General features: G+C 40.1%; 1 protein-coding gene across 1 annotated transcript in view; it reads left to right on the top strand.

Moving 5' to 3' along the window:
• igsf11 (immunoglobulin superfamily member 11) overlaps positions 1-17,177 on the top strand; it is a 111,268-nt gene that overhangs the window by 18,995 nt on the left and 75,096 nt on the right. The window contains exon 2 of the mRNA XM_042486841.2: positions 13,707-13,736. Within this exon, the coding sequence (XP_042342775.1) occupies positions 13,707-13,736 (30 nt within the window). The remainder of the gene's footprint in view (positions 1-13,706; positions 13,737-17,177) is intronic.

Here is a 17,177-nt window from a genome sequence, read left to right as displayed (position 1 = left end):
AAACAACTTTATTTTTATAGTTCATTTGCACTGCATTTTCTCTCCACTGCCTGGTGGAGACTCAGGTGGGCATGAGTATTAATAACTTCCCCGTTAGTGACGTCAGCTGAAATCACACAGGCACCTCTTAACACTCAGAGGTGTTTTATGTTAGTTAGACACATCACTTTCAGCAGTTATTTAGTCAGTGCTGTAAAGCACTTGTCAGTATAAAGCAGAAAGGAAAATCTCATTTTTCTCTCCTCCGGCCTGCCTTTCTGCCTCGTAGCTACAATCATATATTCATTTTCATGCCTCTTCTATCTGCTGCTATCCTGCTCTCTGCTCACCAATCTTTCACTCTATCTATCTGTCTCTTAATCATTCTGCTCTTTATTGTGGCTGTCAAACAGTTTTTCATTCCCCCTCTTTCCCCCTCTATCTCTCTGCATGTGACTAATCTTGCTCTGTGCCTCTCTCTCTTCATTGAAAAAGGCCAGTATACTCTGTCTGAAAGCTTTGTGGGGTCCTAAATGCTAAATGCCAGTCTGTCTCTGCCAGGCGCCCGCTTAGTGCTGGTCTCCTTGGTGATGAAACGAGCGATCAGGCCGTTCTGCACCAGACACTGAGGGGTTTGTGATTTCGAGTGCATTTTTTGTGTGACTACGTGTGTGTTTGTGTCAGTGTACAGTAGATTTGTGTGTGTGTTTTGCCCCCTATCTGTGCAAAGACGTGTACAGTATGTAAGGGAGAGAAAGCGGGGTAGTGCGAGGGACATGTATTCACTGGCTCATTATCATGTGAATGCATTATGTTTCCTGTCAACATGCCTCTGCCAAACAAGAGGGGCCCTGTTCTCTCTGCCAGGACTCAAGCGGCACAGCGGCCCAGCCAGGCCCCAACGTGGTGCAGTTCTGCGCTGGCACTATTTACCAGGAGTTTAGCTCCACAGACACTGCTGTTGGCCTCATCCCGATTCAGTCCATCTGTACTGGCATCTCAGCAGCCGGCGATGAATCAGTCTGTGGGAATGAGAGGGGAAGACTCCATTCAGAAACATTTAATGACCGATGGAGGGCTTGTCACAGATTAGATAATTATAATATAACCCTGAAGATTGTATAAATGTATACAATACCCAGTGGCATTGTCATTTTAAGTTTGATTATATTATTATATTATAAAAAAAAGAATACAAAGCTGTTTTACAGTACAGTACAAAGCTCTGCATTTATTATCAGTTTAGTCTATACAACCATTTCCTGCTGTTTATTTGGTGCAGAGGCTCGGTGGCAGCAGGCTAAACAGGGTAGCAACATTTTCCAGTTCAATATTCCGGCACAATGCTCCAATTTGCCTGTCGATCTCATGCTCCACTTTACCCTCACTCGTAAACAAGACCCCAGTATACTTACTAAGATTCCCAACCCAGAGGAAGCAATATGCTGTTTACCTGCACAGAACTTAGTGCCTTGGAGGTGCTGACTTTCATTGCGACGGCTTCACACTTGGCTAGAAACTGCCCCAGTGTGCACTTAGGGTATTCAGATGAAGCCAACAGAAGCACATCATCTGCAAAGAGCAGAGATACAATTCTGAGTTTATCTAAACTGGACATTCCGCTTGCCCAGGTGTGGCTTGAGCTCCTACCCACAAAAATCTCAAACATAATTGCTGACAGGGGCAACCCTGGCCGGAGCCAACACTAAAAACATGTTCGATTTTGTACTGAAAATACGGATACAGCTCTAAGCCTGGTAAATAACTGGTTCATTGTCTATGAGAAGGGTTGAATCCACATTGCTCCTCCTGAATTTGAGGTTTGACAGCCAGTTGGAGCCTCCTTTTGAGCACCCTTACATTGGACCACACCCTCCGGTCTAGGTTATAAAAAAGAAGTACCACCTTAGTCTGACATTCGGCAGGCAAGAGTAACTAAACCCCCAAACCATTTTTTTTTCAGTTGAAAAGCAATACATATGTGTATTTAGTAGTGTTGTTAATTGATTCAGGTCCAATTCTTGACATTTGAGTACAAAACATTAAAATTCTACATATGCATAGTGCCCTCTAAAGGTTGAAACCTGGCCATGGCAGTTATATTTTGCTATTGGCTGATCCTGGTAGGAGTAGACTGCTTTCATCACCAACCGAGCCCCCTGTCGCCGCCTAGTCGCTGTCCTCTTACCAACCAACTTCATTTTGTGTGCGCAGGGGGCAGAAAGGTGCTGTGGATCAAGAGGGGGCATGATTGGGTGACTGGGTGTGTCTTAGCTCCCCTCCCAGCCCTGCCCATTTTTGAGACTTTTTTCACCTTCCAGTGAGAAGGCACTCAAGCCAAACATTGAGGGTTTAGTTCTCTTTACACTTCATGTTTGTTGGATTTAAGAGTTCTTCAAAGTCCTCTTCCCCCAGGATCATCACCAGGTGGTAATGGGTTGACAGATCTGCATCTCTTTTCACCTGTGTGTCCAAGACATGTGTCCACAAATTTGATGATACTACCATATAGTTGATAATCGACTGCTTACACGTATCTTAAATAAAAGGTAAATAAAGGTATATTGGACCCAATTTTGATCCAATAGGAGTAATCCCTCTTGTATCAAGTGTTGGTCATGCTAGTAATTATGAAACCAGATGACCTGATTCTGCTTCCCTTAATCAAATCCCAAGGTGATTTTAACAACAAACTAGAATAAAATTTTCCCTTAAATCAAACCTGTGCTCTGGGGAGAGCCACTGAGCAGATGGCCTTTGCTATTATCATTATTGGCCCACTAATACTCTGCAACAGCCCCCCCTAAATCAGAGCTGGGTCTCTAGCTGCTGTTGGGGGTATTGATCTGGCTGACAGAGACTAATTCTTTGATACAGAGGCGTAGAGTTAGAGGTCAGCCCTGTGGTCTGAGCTCTCACATCTCACTGGGACCAATTTAAGGGTCTGAATAGCCGGGGGGGCAACAGCATGACTCCCTGTGTTAATGCAAACCTGAGGTGTTGTAAAGCTGTTTGTGCAGGGTTTCAGTGCGTGTTACGGCAGGTGTGTGTGTGTGTGTGTGTGTGTGTGTGTGAGAGAGAGAGGGGGGTCTCTTATATATATATATACGTTTATGCATGCATGCTTTGAAATGCTTGTGCAAGCAATATTGAAATGCTTGGACTTGCATCTGTGAGAGATTGCATGCAGCTCACACATACTTATTATGTATAAATGAATAACACTCATCAAGCCTATGTGAATGAGTATATTCTGGACAGCTGTGCTTATCCAGAAATGGCTCCACTGTGGTCTAAAGCCTCATATATTATGAAGACCACCAGTTACTGTCTGTGGTCTGAACTCAGGTGGAGGTGAATGTCTGAAGTGGGCTTTTAAAGGCAAAAGAAAGCCCTCAAGGGAATACAAGCACAAATAAGGAATAAAACACAGAATTAGCTCAGAGTCAGGTGTTTTAATCTATTTATATTATCTAGCTGTTATTTTATCCTACCAAAGCTCAGTTGAGATCCAAAATGAGTTTGAAAGGGGGAGACCTGGTCAATGTAAAAGAGGCAGACAGGACGAACAGTAAACCCATTTCACAGTGAAGAATGAATAATCTCACTGCTTCCAAATTAAGTCATTTTATTTTAGAGAAATTGTTAAACAATTTAGGAAATGAGCTTATTGCCTTTTTTTTCCGGATGGTCCCCATAGATAAGCTTAGGAAGGTGGCTGTGCACAGCTCTTTATTGGGGATGGGAAGTTAATCAGCTACCAGTACGTCCTTGTTGTCGAAATATTTTCTCTTGCAGAACTGAAAAATGCTATTTAAACAATTCTGATGAACCATAAGTCTCAAAAAACAGGCTAAGCATATCAGGCAGACTGGACTCTCTGGTGATTACCTGGCAGCCTTGCAGTGATGACAAGGTGACTGAGTGACTGTGAGGCAATGGTAACAGGCCTTAACATTGTCAGGTACTTAATCTGTAAAACCACATCTTGCTGTTTTTGTTGTTGCATACCATAGCTATCTTACATTTAAACCTTAAATATGTTGAAATGTTATGTTTCTTTACATTTCAACAATGTTGTGGATAAAGTTTGGTTTTGTTTAGACACGAAAAACACTTGGCTCATGTTCTGGCCTAAAATAACTGGTTTTGGTGCCACGATTACTGCTGGAAATGCCACATTGTCTCTCATATAAACAATCAGTTTTAGTGTTTGTTGGCCTCGAACAGTGGTCTGCAGCTTTGCAGCCATCTTGCCTAGGTGTCACATCACTCACCATCACCTTATCTTCTAGATGACCGTCAGCCCATATACTACGTCACTTTGGGAACGTTGATGTAGAATGTATGAAATGTACAAATGTAACATATCTTTGATTTGCAGAAATGTAAAATATCAACATTTTATTCTGCCGACTGAGCTGCCCACTGTTTTCAGTCTTAATGCAAAGCTTAGCTTAAGACATTAAGTGATATAAAAAAAAAACCAACTTAATTTATCACCTTAATTTAAGCACTTGAAAACGTTGTTTTGGATCAGAAATGTATATCCTTGAATAAATAGAAGAAAGAAAAAATACAGAACAACTTGGGAGTGATTATGTAAAAATAAGATATTTTTTCAGTAAACTATTTTTTGTTGTTCTGTTAATTTTGCTTGATTAATTCCATTCCTTGAGTCAAATCAAGGAAAATCACACCTACTGTGCAGAACGAAGTGAAACACCTTATTTTGGTTTCTGAAATTGAGGCCTGATTGAGAGAGAAAAATAATTTGGCTAGCTCCTCTTGCAAATTGACTGTAAAATGACCTTTTGATAAAAGCGTATGTGAATCCACTAAGTTGGCTCTGGCAGTATGTGCTAGACTGAGCCACTCTAACTGCTCATATTTCTTTCACACTTTTTCCAATTAAATATGACTTGTGATTAAAGGACATCAGTCTGCTTGGTAATATGTACAATATGTGTGAGTGAATGAGTGTTCAATAGAGAAATGGAGAAACTATAGGCAATGTGTGTGAGTGCAAATTGTGCCATGACGGAAAATGTTGGCCTGTTGTGGTGCATGTGTGCGTTATCTTCATTTAACTGTGCGTTTATGTATGTGTGAGTGTGTCTGTTATCTTGGCTTATGGGATGTCTGTGCCAAGAATTCACACACGGGGGTTAATTGACCTCTGGAGACGTTTCTCCCCTCAGTGATAAGAAACGTCTGGGATATGATTATTCTGCATTTGCTTTAGATATGAGATTTGTAAGGGGCTTAGAGTTCTGAGGTGGCTCATTATTTTTGAAAGAAGACATTTAAACACACCAGCTTTCATGTTTTAAAGGTTTCTTTGATGCCTGTGTCAGAAATATGACCATAACATAAGTTGATTTTGCAGCATGGAGGGTTTACTCTTTAAATTTGTATCATTTTAAGGTGTTGCATATGTAACAGTCCAGTCCCCAGAAGAAAATGTTGGCATTGTATGTTTCTGTAAACCACGAATATGTTACGTTTGTATGTTTCATAGGTAATATATCAATTTTCCAAAAGTGCTGTAGCGTATAAGCTTTGATTAGGAGGTGGAGGGGATGGTAGACAGTGAGACCCTAAAAGATGCCTCCCAAGCTGCAGACCACCACATACAACCTGTTCTCAGTCTGAGCTTGTCAAATATCGCTGTTCTGTCACTGCTTTCGACGTAGGAATGTGAAGCCAAAAGCTACCTACCGCATCCACATGCTATGCACACGGAAGTTTCACTTGACAATGCAGCCGTATGAATCTTGTCGCCTGCACCAGAAATGCTGCAGGACAGTATCAGGTAATGCTACCATGAAAATTTTTTTTTTTTTTTGACATGCAGTCATCGCTGTATTTTTGTTGGGAGAGTGCCACAAAATTTGATTTATTCATTTCCTGAGCCATCGCTGTGTTTCCATTTGGGATTGTGCCACAAAAGAGAGTATTTTAAGCCAATACTATAATCTTTTCCCAACCATAACTAAGTAGTAGTTTTTGTGCCTTAACCTAACCACAGACCAACCACAGTTGTGTTGAAATTCAAAGTTTCATCTGCTACTGACAAACATACAAAGGTAGCATATCAGTTACATTTCTTCCCAAAATTGTGTTGTTTGGGAATTATTTTCTTCCCAAGCAGCATGGTGGTTCAGTGGTTACCACGACAGTATTGTAAAATAACAGAAGGTTGACAAAGGTAGACATAGACTGGCAACATGCTTTACAGGTAATAATTTTGCCACAAAATGGATATTGTGCTTTGGAGCAGATCTCTTCATTTGTTTTGTTCACGTGCAGATACATTTTATATGAGCAATATTAAAAGGTCTGATCATCAATGATTAATAGTCTTTGTTCTGTAATGTAGGTTAGGGCCCAGGAGGCTAGTGTGCTGGAACGTAAAACAAACAAATCATTCCCCATAAAGGAAAACATCTTTTAACACCCTCTCTGCTGTAGCCTGCATTGTAATGACCTGTATTCCCAATAACAAAGAGAGCTGACGATGAAAAATGATCAATGCGATGAAGTCAGAAGGGGTTTTTGTTACCTGTGTTGAAATGTGATTACAGCACTCTCAAGGACAGTGTGTGTTTTTTGATGCTAGATGCACACATACACTCACTCAGGGGGATTCACACCTACACAATCACATAATTAAAAAAAAAAAACAAAAAAACTGATAAACCTTTTCTGAAACAAACAACTTGATTAAGACTCAGGAGGGGTGAGAATCAGGTGTGAACATTGTGGCTCATGAAATCATGTGTGAATGTATGCCAAGGATGTGTTTGTAAAGATGCAGTTTATGTGGTTTTTAAGGGATGCTCCGCCTCGTCAGGGAGTTTGTTTGGGCATGTTATCTCCATCATTGCCGCTTTCTACCTGGTGAACATCCTCTGGCTGAGCACACCAGCAGGAGAACCGAGCGTAGGTTTGCCTCTGGGAAACACTTTTTTTTTTCCTTGAAGCTGCATTTCTACCGTGTCCACTGAGCAGTTCTTTCTTTTTCTTGTTCTCGTGCTGAGATAGAATTTAAGTGTGAGTGAGGCAGACAAGAAAAAAAACAAGAGACATTGCTGGCTGAATGAAAGTGATTCTAATAATAATAATGTGATATAATCTTTTAGATTACCGAGAGTAAATGCAAGGTATATGCTTTCATTCACTACGACAATTTAAATATGTTTTACTTCTTACAGCACTGAAAATATAGCAATAAAATATTCAAAATCTTATTTTCACTGCTCAAATGGTGTCCTCAGGAATGCATATGAAACTAAAGGCACAAAGAGTGCAACAGTGTGCTTGTAACAGTCGCATTCCCCAGGCCCATTCACTACCATTTTTTATCTGTCCACCCTCAGACTTTCCCTCCTTTTGCCATCACCTGGGGCACGTTCAATTTGAAAGGTGTGCACCATTTTGCTATGGTTTCCAGACTGAACAACCTGTTTCTTCAAAACGGTGTGCAACAGGCTTTGATGTCTGTTTTCTCCCATTTGGTGGGTGTGCCAGAGGTGGACCCAATTAGCAGTGACAGGTATAAAAGTATTTGTTTTTATTTTACACCTAATTTGGCAATGTAGAGGTAAGTTTTCCAATGCCAATAAAGCCCTTTTAAATTGAATTAAATCAAACACTGCCGTATCAAAAAGCAGTGTGCCTGCGTGACACAACAGTGTGTTCAGTGCACCACTGTTTCTGTTTAAATATAAGCTTTGCAACATGTTGTTGGGACTGAACGCAGCCCTGGGTACCCCACCTGTCTATACACCTCTTCCCAATTTACTCATTTGCTCTGCAGTTACTTGGGGCACATCTGAACGCTCTGTTGTTCTATGCAAGTGCACTGCCTTTTTTTTCATATGGCTGGGTTTACATACATCCACCAAATGAGAGAAAACATTCCCAAAGCCTGCTGCACACCTTTTCACACTGATGCAAAATGGTGCACACTATGTTCAGACTGAACATTCCCACATCCAGGCCGTCCCTGCCCACCCCCTCACCTGCGTCTCATTCCCTCATTCGCCACGCACTACATATACTGTCCCTTGCGATCTGTAAATCTTTGATCTGAGACCAGAAATCTGTTAACTGCCTGTTTTGAACCTCTGCATGGTATTGTTTGGACTTTGTATTTCCCCTCTGCCTCTTTGGAATTGTTTGCCTGTTTGGACTGCCCTCCTGTTTGTGACATGTCGCATTACTCTGTATGTATGTAAGTCCCTGAACTCGACCTCTATTGTCTGCTTTTGAGTCTTGTTACTTGTATTCACTGGCCATGACAGTGCTCTTAGAAAAAAAATAAAGAGCCTGATGAATCCACATATTTATGCTACGGAGGGAGAGAAGCTGTGAGGGTAAAAAAAAGGTTTTTGTGTGCATATATGATGATGTAGGAGGGCTAACCTTAAATTTATGTAGGTTAGATGCCAAGAAATAGCAGTAAAAACAACAAAAGAAACATTTCATGCCTCTTTGGTTGCTCCTCTTTGTAGTTTCTCCACCTCAATCACAATGCAAATGTGAGTTTAAACATGACTGCTTCTGCTTCAATTTAATTAAGTCAAGGACAAGTGGCCTTTATTTGGTCTGAGAGTTGGCAACACTTTAATACTTAAGAAAATGCAGCTGAGCTCCATCAGGATACAATTTGGATGTCGGTAAGTGGAGCTGAGCTCCTGTGTGCGCCAGTTCATTTTAACTCCTGGGCAGCAGACACAAGCTGTGAACACACTGACATGTTATCAACATTAACATTAATATATGGCAAACATATGAGCTAACAGTTGCTTATTTACGCATTTGGCAGAAGTCAACATTATTGTTCAAGTGGAGTCGTGTCTTTGGCCACCTGGTAAATGTAAGACATTTATTCACTCTTAGTTAGCTCTTTTTTGGTCTTTTAAGACATTCTAGACACAGTAGAGTCTATGCATGTAATGAGCAGAAGTGACGAGAGAGTTACCAAACCAGTAAAGCTGCAGCTGAAAAACAGAAACAATGAACTGAGGGGGATGGGGTTTGTCACCACGAGTGACCTCTTTCACATATCAGTAGTCATTTGATCCATTGAGAATAGATAAATATTGATTACAGGAGCTTTAAATAGTCAAGTTGCCACTGTTAAAATAACTTTTTGTTATTTCTTAAATAAGGGTTCATCTGCTATCAACTCTGAGCATTAATCCTACTGATTTACTTTTACTCCCCAACTTTCTTTAGAATTTATACATCTTTCCATCTATTCCCACGAACGCCTCCAGAGTCCGCGGGAAACTGCCAAGAAACTGCAAATGAGCAATTACTAATGCGGGGAAACACAGAGGCAGATGTCTGAACTGAGAACAAAGACGTATAGATTAACACAAACACTGATGTCGGGGGAAAAAGAAAGGCCAAGACAGTACACAAGAGATAACTACAGTTAGCTTTGTGATATGTGCCCTTCTATGGACTTTTATTTTTATTTGTGGCAAGAGAGGGGGGCTACAGCTGGGGTGGCTTTGGTCTCCATGGAAACTGACATTCCCTTGAAGGTACTTGGCAGCCACCGCCAATTGTTGAGCTTGGGTAATGGTTTGAAATTCTCCGTAAAGTGCCTCAGAGGTTGAGATTAAATTCAACCTGCTCGGGGTAGACTCACGCAGTGACTAATCAGGCCGTTTGAGAGAGAAGGAAAGACGGAGCTTAATGGCATTCTAACAGAAAAATATAGTATGTCCTGTTGCTTGCATGTCAAATGTTTATTTTAGCTCTTTTTTGTTCTTGGCAGCCAGTCACTCAAGAACACAATACTTGTCATTCATTAAGAAGCACTTCTCATATCGACAGTCACCGCTCTTATATATATATATATATATATATATATATATATATATGTGGGAGGTGTATTCAGGTCATTTTGAGACATTTCTTTTTGTCAGACACTGTATATCAACTGTTAAAATAACAGCATGTGCAACACTAATTTTTCTCTTTCATTCCTGCACACCCTCCCTGTTTCCCATGAGCCTTTGCTCCAGGTGTCAGACCTATTTGAATGAGACTGGACAGGCACAGCTGCTTAACAAGCAATAAAATGATTGCTCCCCTCTGTCTCGAAGTGTAGAACGCTTTAGCCATATGTAGTGAGAAGGCCTGCTTCTTATGGGCCGGTGAATGTCAGCAGCTGAAAAGGATCAGTCAGGCGAAGCATCAGCCTCAAACCTCTGCCCGCGACGCCAGCTCATGCTGAAAATATGGACCATTATTACTGTATTTTTTACATTTGAACCACTGAATGCATCATCAAGAACATCTAGGTGTCTTAGAATCAAATTTATATTCATGGGGTTACCTGAACACATACAGGGGCACTTTGTAGTGGGTTTGGACTGCTGCTGTTAAATTTAATCTTGTCACAAGTGAAGGGGGTGTCATAGGAGCAAGTGCATTGCCATGTGCGTTTCCAAGACTGTAAACATTGGGATCTCTACAAAATATTGCTTGCATTGGTAGCATGAAAAAGCAACACTGAAGTATTAATTGTGTCAAATAGGTAACCAGTGGAAAAAAGTGGGGCTAAATAAGATTTAAGTGAAGGATTTAGGTGGATTTAGTGGCATCTAGCAGTCAGGATTGCAGATTGCAACCCCCTAGCCTAGGATTCCTATAGTGGCCATTGTTTAGGAGGTTTTTACTGGATACTGAATTATCCACAGAGGTGTCTTCTTCTCTTTAACAAACAGACCTGGTAATTTAAACTGGTAAGAACACTGACTAAAGTGGGTTCTCTTAACAAACTGGTATATCTCCGACATTGTTTGGTATGTCAGTGGGGGCAGCTCGTCCACTGTCTACTGTTCTCACCTTTGTTTTACGATAGCTTCAAGATCCATAATTTCATGAGGCTTCTACCAGCACAGGCATTATTCACAGAGATCTCTTCTCTCCAAAACAAACAGGGGCAATGATTGGGTCTGCATCATAACCACACTAGCATATGCCTGTTTTACGTCAAGTAGGTGGACTCTGAACACCCTTTGATTGGAATGGTAGCTGGCAGATATGCTTGATCTGCTGCTGAATTTGAGTGGTGAGAGCAGCAAATACGTCACTACAACCACATGTCCAATACAAATAAAAAACAAATAAAGGGAAACTGATAAAACAACAAACTGTTGAATGTCATTCAGGGTTATATAAAATAATATTGTGAACATTACTGTCCATGTAGGGAAATTATTTGTCAACTAGGAAAGCTACCATGGCCTTTGTCCTATAGGCTGACATTGTTATTTGTTTTGTTAGCTGACATGCTGCCAATGTCTGACAGATTGAACAATTTAAACAGCTTCCTCGGCACTCGCTGTTGAGCGGTAGCACCGTAAAATGGAGCGGGCCCATTTAAACTGGTTAAAACACACATTAAAAACCAGTTTGATTCTGATGCTATTCCTTGCAGATAGGCTTCTAACTATCGTGAACAATGAGAAAACCCAAAACACAAATGTCCGTATTCACAGCCAATATTTACTTTGTCTTTTCTGGGCTGCTGTAGAAACATGGTGAAACATGTAAATCCCTGTTAATGAGGACCCACTCCCGATGCAGATATAAATGGTTCATTCTAAGGTAACAGAAACAAAAACAGTTTAAAAATATATATATTTTCAGGTGATTAGACATTAAAGAAAATATACTTGTTATATGACATTCTGTTTCTGCCAAAAATCCTACACAGTGAACCTTCAATATTCTTTTTTTATACTTTTTTTGGGGGGATTAAAATGCCACGAACAGCATAAACATGCAAGTGTGTTTGTGTGTGTATGTCAGATGCAGATTGTGAAGCTTATTTGTATGCCACAGTAGCTTCTGCTGTTTCCTGGGCTCCTGTAGACTGGGTGGTCAGTCTCTGTTCAGCCTGAGTGACTCAAAGGTTTTCAGCACATGATGCATTTTAACTGCTGTTGTTCCCTCTTTTCACAATTCTTTAAAGGGAACCACAGTGCACAACAATGAAGGCAGTGTTTTGTCAGAAATAAAATAGGCTGATTGAAGTTGAAAACTATATTTAAAAAAGTTGTTTATTTCAAGTCTTGCAAATAATCAGATTTGGCTAAAGTAAGTCAGGACTCTTGTGAAAGTACTATTATTTAGAAAAGCAAAGATAAAGAAATACACAGCTGAATGTATGTATGTAAGCCATGTCAGATTGTTTCATCCTGGCAAAAAGCTTTTATCACGGATGATAGTGTTCAAAGCACTTTGAGTGAAGGCTGAGAATCTCAAACACTCACTGTAGCATTAAAAAATGCTACTCATCAATCTGCAGCCAGCGCTGGACGATCCCACTGAGCAGATCCTGTTATCAGGCAGCAGATGTAGCAGGCATCTGTTAGCACATGTAAAATCAACTAGACAACAGGTCTAGATCCAGCAGACATGAGCTGGTGGGTTCCACTAAATCAGCTTCAGACAGGAAACCAGTAATCGAGAGTAGAGTCCTTCGGGGGAATCGGGATGAAAATGTTCTTTTGAGGATTTTACTACTGGCTGTGTTGGTTGGGCACAGTTTGGCACTGGGAGGCGTATAAAACATTAATTGAAATTCCCAGTGAATACATTATTTATTATGTATCAAAATGAAGATGCAAACATATCTACAAACATATTTTCTGTTCTATTCTCTGTAGCCGGTGAGCATCACCAAACCTCTTAGCACAGAACGGAAAAAAATTCATCATACTTTGCACTGTAACAATGTACCTAATGTGCCCTCGCAGGAATCTGTCTAGCACACTTATTTCTTTAAAGCATTGTCTGCTGCTACCATGCTGGTGCATTCAGCCATGAGCAGAAGCCAAATCTGTTGATTGCTGCCAATTGTAATGACGATAGCAGTAAAGATGATATTGGCGGCCTGTCAAATGCGATGTCGATGGAGGCACATCCAGCTGCCATCTGATGTGATTTTGCTTGGCAGAGAGAGATATTTAGTTTGGGCACATGAGCTATTGGGAAGCAGTTTATAGTGACAGAAAGATGTCCGATGTTTCTGAACGAATGCTCGCAAAAAGTGTTTGGTGTTTGGTGCCACTTTGCAATCAGGATGTGCAGGCGTGTCTGTGTTACAGGGGTGCATACAGTATGTGTGTGCACACGTGGTGTATTTAGCCCATGTGGATGTTGACTTTTTTTCGGTGGATATGCACACATGCACAATAATTACTTTATGCTCAGTGCCTGGGAAGGATTTAATTAACTGTCCCCTGTCAGGGTAGATAATTAGTCAATAAAACACACACACACACACACACACACACACACACACACACACACACACACACACACACACACACACACACACACAAACAAACACATACTATTTCTCTTTCAGGCACATAGAGTCAATATGTTTGACATGCTAACACTAATGCTGAGACTAGAACATACTGACAATTACTTGCTGTTGCAGGAACATAAAGTACAAGTCTTGAGTGACATAGCTCAATAGGTAATTATAGAGGAGTATTGAGACAATCTGCAGACAGGAACCAAGCATGGTGTGAGTTCTGTCTGCCCACAGAGAGAAGCTAATGTTGTTGATTTTTGTTTAAATTGCTTCATCAGTGCGGCAGCACGCTGTATGATCTGCTCTGCCTCGCTTTCGTTCGCTCAGAACACAACACTAATTGTCTTCATTTTTTTTTTTTTTGCAGGTTCAAGGTTTGATCTACACACAGGGAAAGGTAAAAAAAGTCTTTTATTTGCTTTTCGCTGATCTCTGCACTGTTTTTATCTAAGGGAGACAGTATGATTGGCAGGCATTAGACTGTATCTGCAATTATGTGTGTTCAGGTTGTGTGTGGATGGATATCGAGGCATTACTTGGAAAATTTGTGAAGTAGTTTGGCATTGTTTTCACTGCATGCTCACGCACACAGATAAGAGTTAGTGCAGCCTGTTATCCTAATCATGGTGAACATAAAATGTGGATTAGGGGTGCCTTATGGTATCAGTCATAATCGCACACAAACGCATACTGAAATACTTCCGCACACATGCACCTGCTGCAAAACAAGAATGCAGCTAGTATGTGATAGTGCCTCATATTATGTTTTAACACAAATGCCATCCGAGAGATGGTTATACTCACTTCATAACATTATTAATTGATATTAGTGTCTTTAAAGGTCCCCTGCTGTGTGTACATTTTTGCATGTACTATGTTTAGCTAATGACTCCACAGGATGTGTCTCCCAACTGATTTCACGCAAAAAAGACAAGAATAATAGAACATCAGCATTTTATCTGTATTGAGTATTTATTGTGTTATTTAGGATGGCTTTTATAGCCGTTTTGGGTTTTTGCAATCGAGGCAGCATTTGCTCATTATGCCGATGGTGGACCTACAGCTCTTTTTGGTCTATTTCTGGCAGATGGAGTCTGTAACGGTTTATGTCTACGGCCTTCCCTCTGTAGATCCCAGAGTATTTTAGTCCAGAATAATCCCCACCATCTGCTGTCTCCTCTACTACGTTTTAGTGCTCAGTATCTCTCCCTCTATCTGCCACTCTGGTTTGTTTCCTATTGCCTTTCCTCTTCTTGTTTTCTCTGTATTTTACAGCAATCCCTCGCAGCTGCATCTTTTAATTCTAATGCCTCTCCTCTTTCATTCAGGCGTTCAATGTCCATCACTTTCCTTCTCCCTCCTCTACTCAATCCCAATCTGACCACTGTTTTCTTAATTTTCTTCCACTTTTCTCCTGTCCACTTTTCCATGATCTCTTCCTCTTCCTTTTAATATTTGCTCATTCTCTGTCCTTGGTTTTAATCTCTGGATGTCTCCACACTCTCTAAACCTCAGTGCTTCTGTCTTTATCCCTCTCTCTGTCCACACATACACGCCCACGCCAATGACTCTCTACAAGGCTGTCAAATCCTAATCTGGGTTTCATGAGCACAGACTATACCCTCTGGTTTCTAATTTGAAAGTCCTAAAAATCCACTCCACAAGGAATATAGCAAAATTTTTTATGCGCCTCAGGGATGTGTTTCACCAGCTATTTGCAAATCCATTACTGAGATTTTATGTTAAATCCTCTCTGAATTCTGAATAACTACAAACTAGTTTCAAACTAGTGATTAACTGTATTCAGTTGTTATGTTCAAAGTTAGGGAATGTCTTGGGTAGTAGAGCTTAAATATGTTGCTAGGAAATATCTGTTGCACTGTCTAGAAATTCAAATGTCATGATTTTTAGGAATGAGAATCATCAGAGGCCCTGTGATACAATATTAATACATTACTTAAGTCATGATACAACAATTTTGCAGTTTTCAACTTGTGATGTGCTGCATATTGTGATATATGGTAGTTAATTACTTTTTTCCAACTTCTAATTATGTCCCAAAGAAAAAGTTTTTCAACCTGTGTTTTATCAAATAAGATAAAGTTTTCAGTCTGTGCAACTCACTTCAGTCATTTTTATTGCAGCAAATTTTTTATATTTAAGTAGGCATTTGTATTTGTAATACCAAACATTTCTCTAATAACAACAACAACAACAACAACAACAACAATAATAATAATAATAATAATAATAATAAAAATTAACAAACAAGAAAGAACTTGGCATAAATGTATCAATATGCTTTTCCCTTGCAAAATTATTGTGATACTATGCTGCATTAATCCCCCCCTCCCCTATTTCAAATCCATCAAAAATACAGACGCTCCTCTTTCTATCAAACTGCTACGGAAATGCTGTATTGAGGTGACGTAGTGCACAGTATGCGTCACCAGAGGCCCATCTCTCCGAGTGGAATAAATGGCTAGGCTGAAAATAATGGCAAAAGATGGCGACTGCAGGTGGTGGGGATACCACCAGTACAATATTAAAAAGAGAAATGCCTCTGCCCCTGTAAGGGAGTACTGCCATGTATGACTGTATCATGTTTACTTCTTTCAAGAACAATTTATTAGCCACGTGATTTTATTCAACGGATGATTTCTGTTTAGCCCAAGTTTTATCAGGTCCTTCAGCAAGACGGGTGATTATTTTTTTATCTAGTCTAGTCATTATTCTTTGGGCCATGAGTATTTAAATTAGCAAGACATAACTAAAAGGGCTAATTGCATATTAGAAACACAGCATCTTTTCCTTTCTTTTCTTTTCTTTTCTTTTCTTTTCTTTTCTTTTCTTTTCTTTTCTTTTCTTTTCTTTTCTTTTCTTTTCTTTTCTTTTCTTTTCTTTTCTTTTCTTTTCTTTTCTTTTCTTTTCTTACACATATACTGACATCCAAAATGTCAAGACAGTATGAAAGATGTATACTGCCCAAGCCTACCTGACAATATTGTAAATAAAGCTACACATGTAAGAACTCATTTGTGTTGTATAACCTGTTTAAATTTAGTAATGTGTAAATCTAAAAATGTTATGTCATAACTTGACTAACTCTGAACTCACTAACACCTTGTACAACTGGCTCCAGGAGAGCCACAGACAGCAACCAACACATCTGTGCTGGCCATGCTGCTGATAAAATGTAGAACATCTTCCACTGTTCCAGGCTGCCAACATATTCACTCCTCACAATACCTTGGAAAGGATTTAGTAGCATGTTTGTAACAGAGGATAACAGTTAAACAGAGACTTGTTGATCAGAGATGCTGTTCCTCAGCCAGGTTCATATTGCGGAAGTGTCTTTGAGCACTTAACCACTATACTTGAGAAATCAAATGAATGGAATATTACATTATTTTTCTCCCTCACACCCTTTTTAATCCAAAAATTGTGCAGTTATTTTGAGATCTGAATCTGTTTGCTAGTAAAATATGAAAACATAAGAGCTTGACAGAACAGCAGTATTTAAGAGGCTGGGCCAAGGGGCATGTGACTAAAATCACAACTGTAAAAAAAAAAAAAAAGTCTGCTTGTTTGGAAAATCTCATTTGAAATATGGATGGCTCTCATCCTCTACACATTCCACTAAGGTGCCCTGGGAAAGGCACTTGACTTTCAGCTGCTCAGATGCAGTTGTTCTGAAGCAAAATGCTACATGACTTCTGCAGAAACCCTCAAGTGTGTACAACAGTGTCCCGTATTTCCGCTGCGCTCTTCTCCAACTGATGCTCTAAGTGAGGCTGAGCTCCCTGTTAAAGTAATACAACAGAGAACATGACAACAA

The sequence above is a fragment of the Plectropomus leopardus genome, chromosome 6, assembly GCF_026936395.1.
Source record: "Plectropomus leopardus strain MGB_pleo_1.0 chromosome 6, ASM2693639v1, whole genome shotgun sequence".
Taxonomy (NCBI): domain Eukaryota; kingdom Metazoa; phylum Chordata; class Actinopteri; order Perciformes; family Serranidae; genus Plectropomus; species Plectropomus leopardus.
Note: the sequence above shows the minus strand (reverse complement) of the source record. Positions and strands in the feature narration are given on the sequence as shown.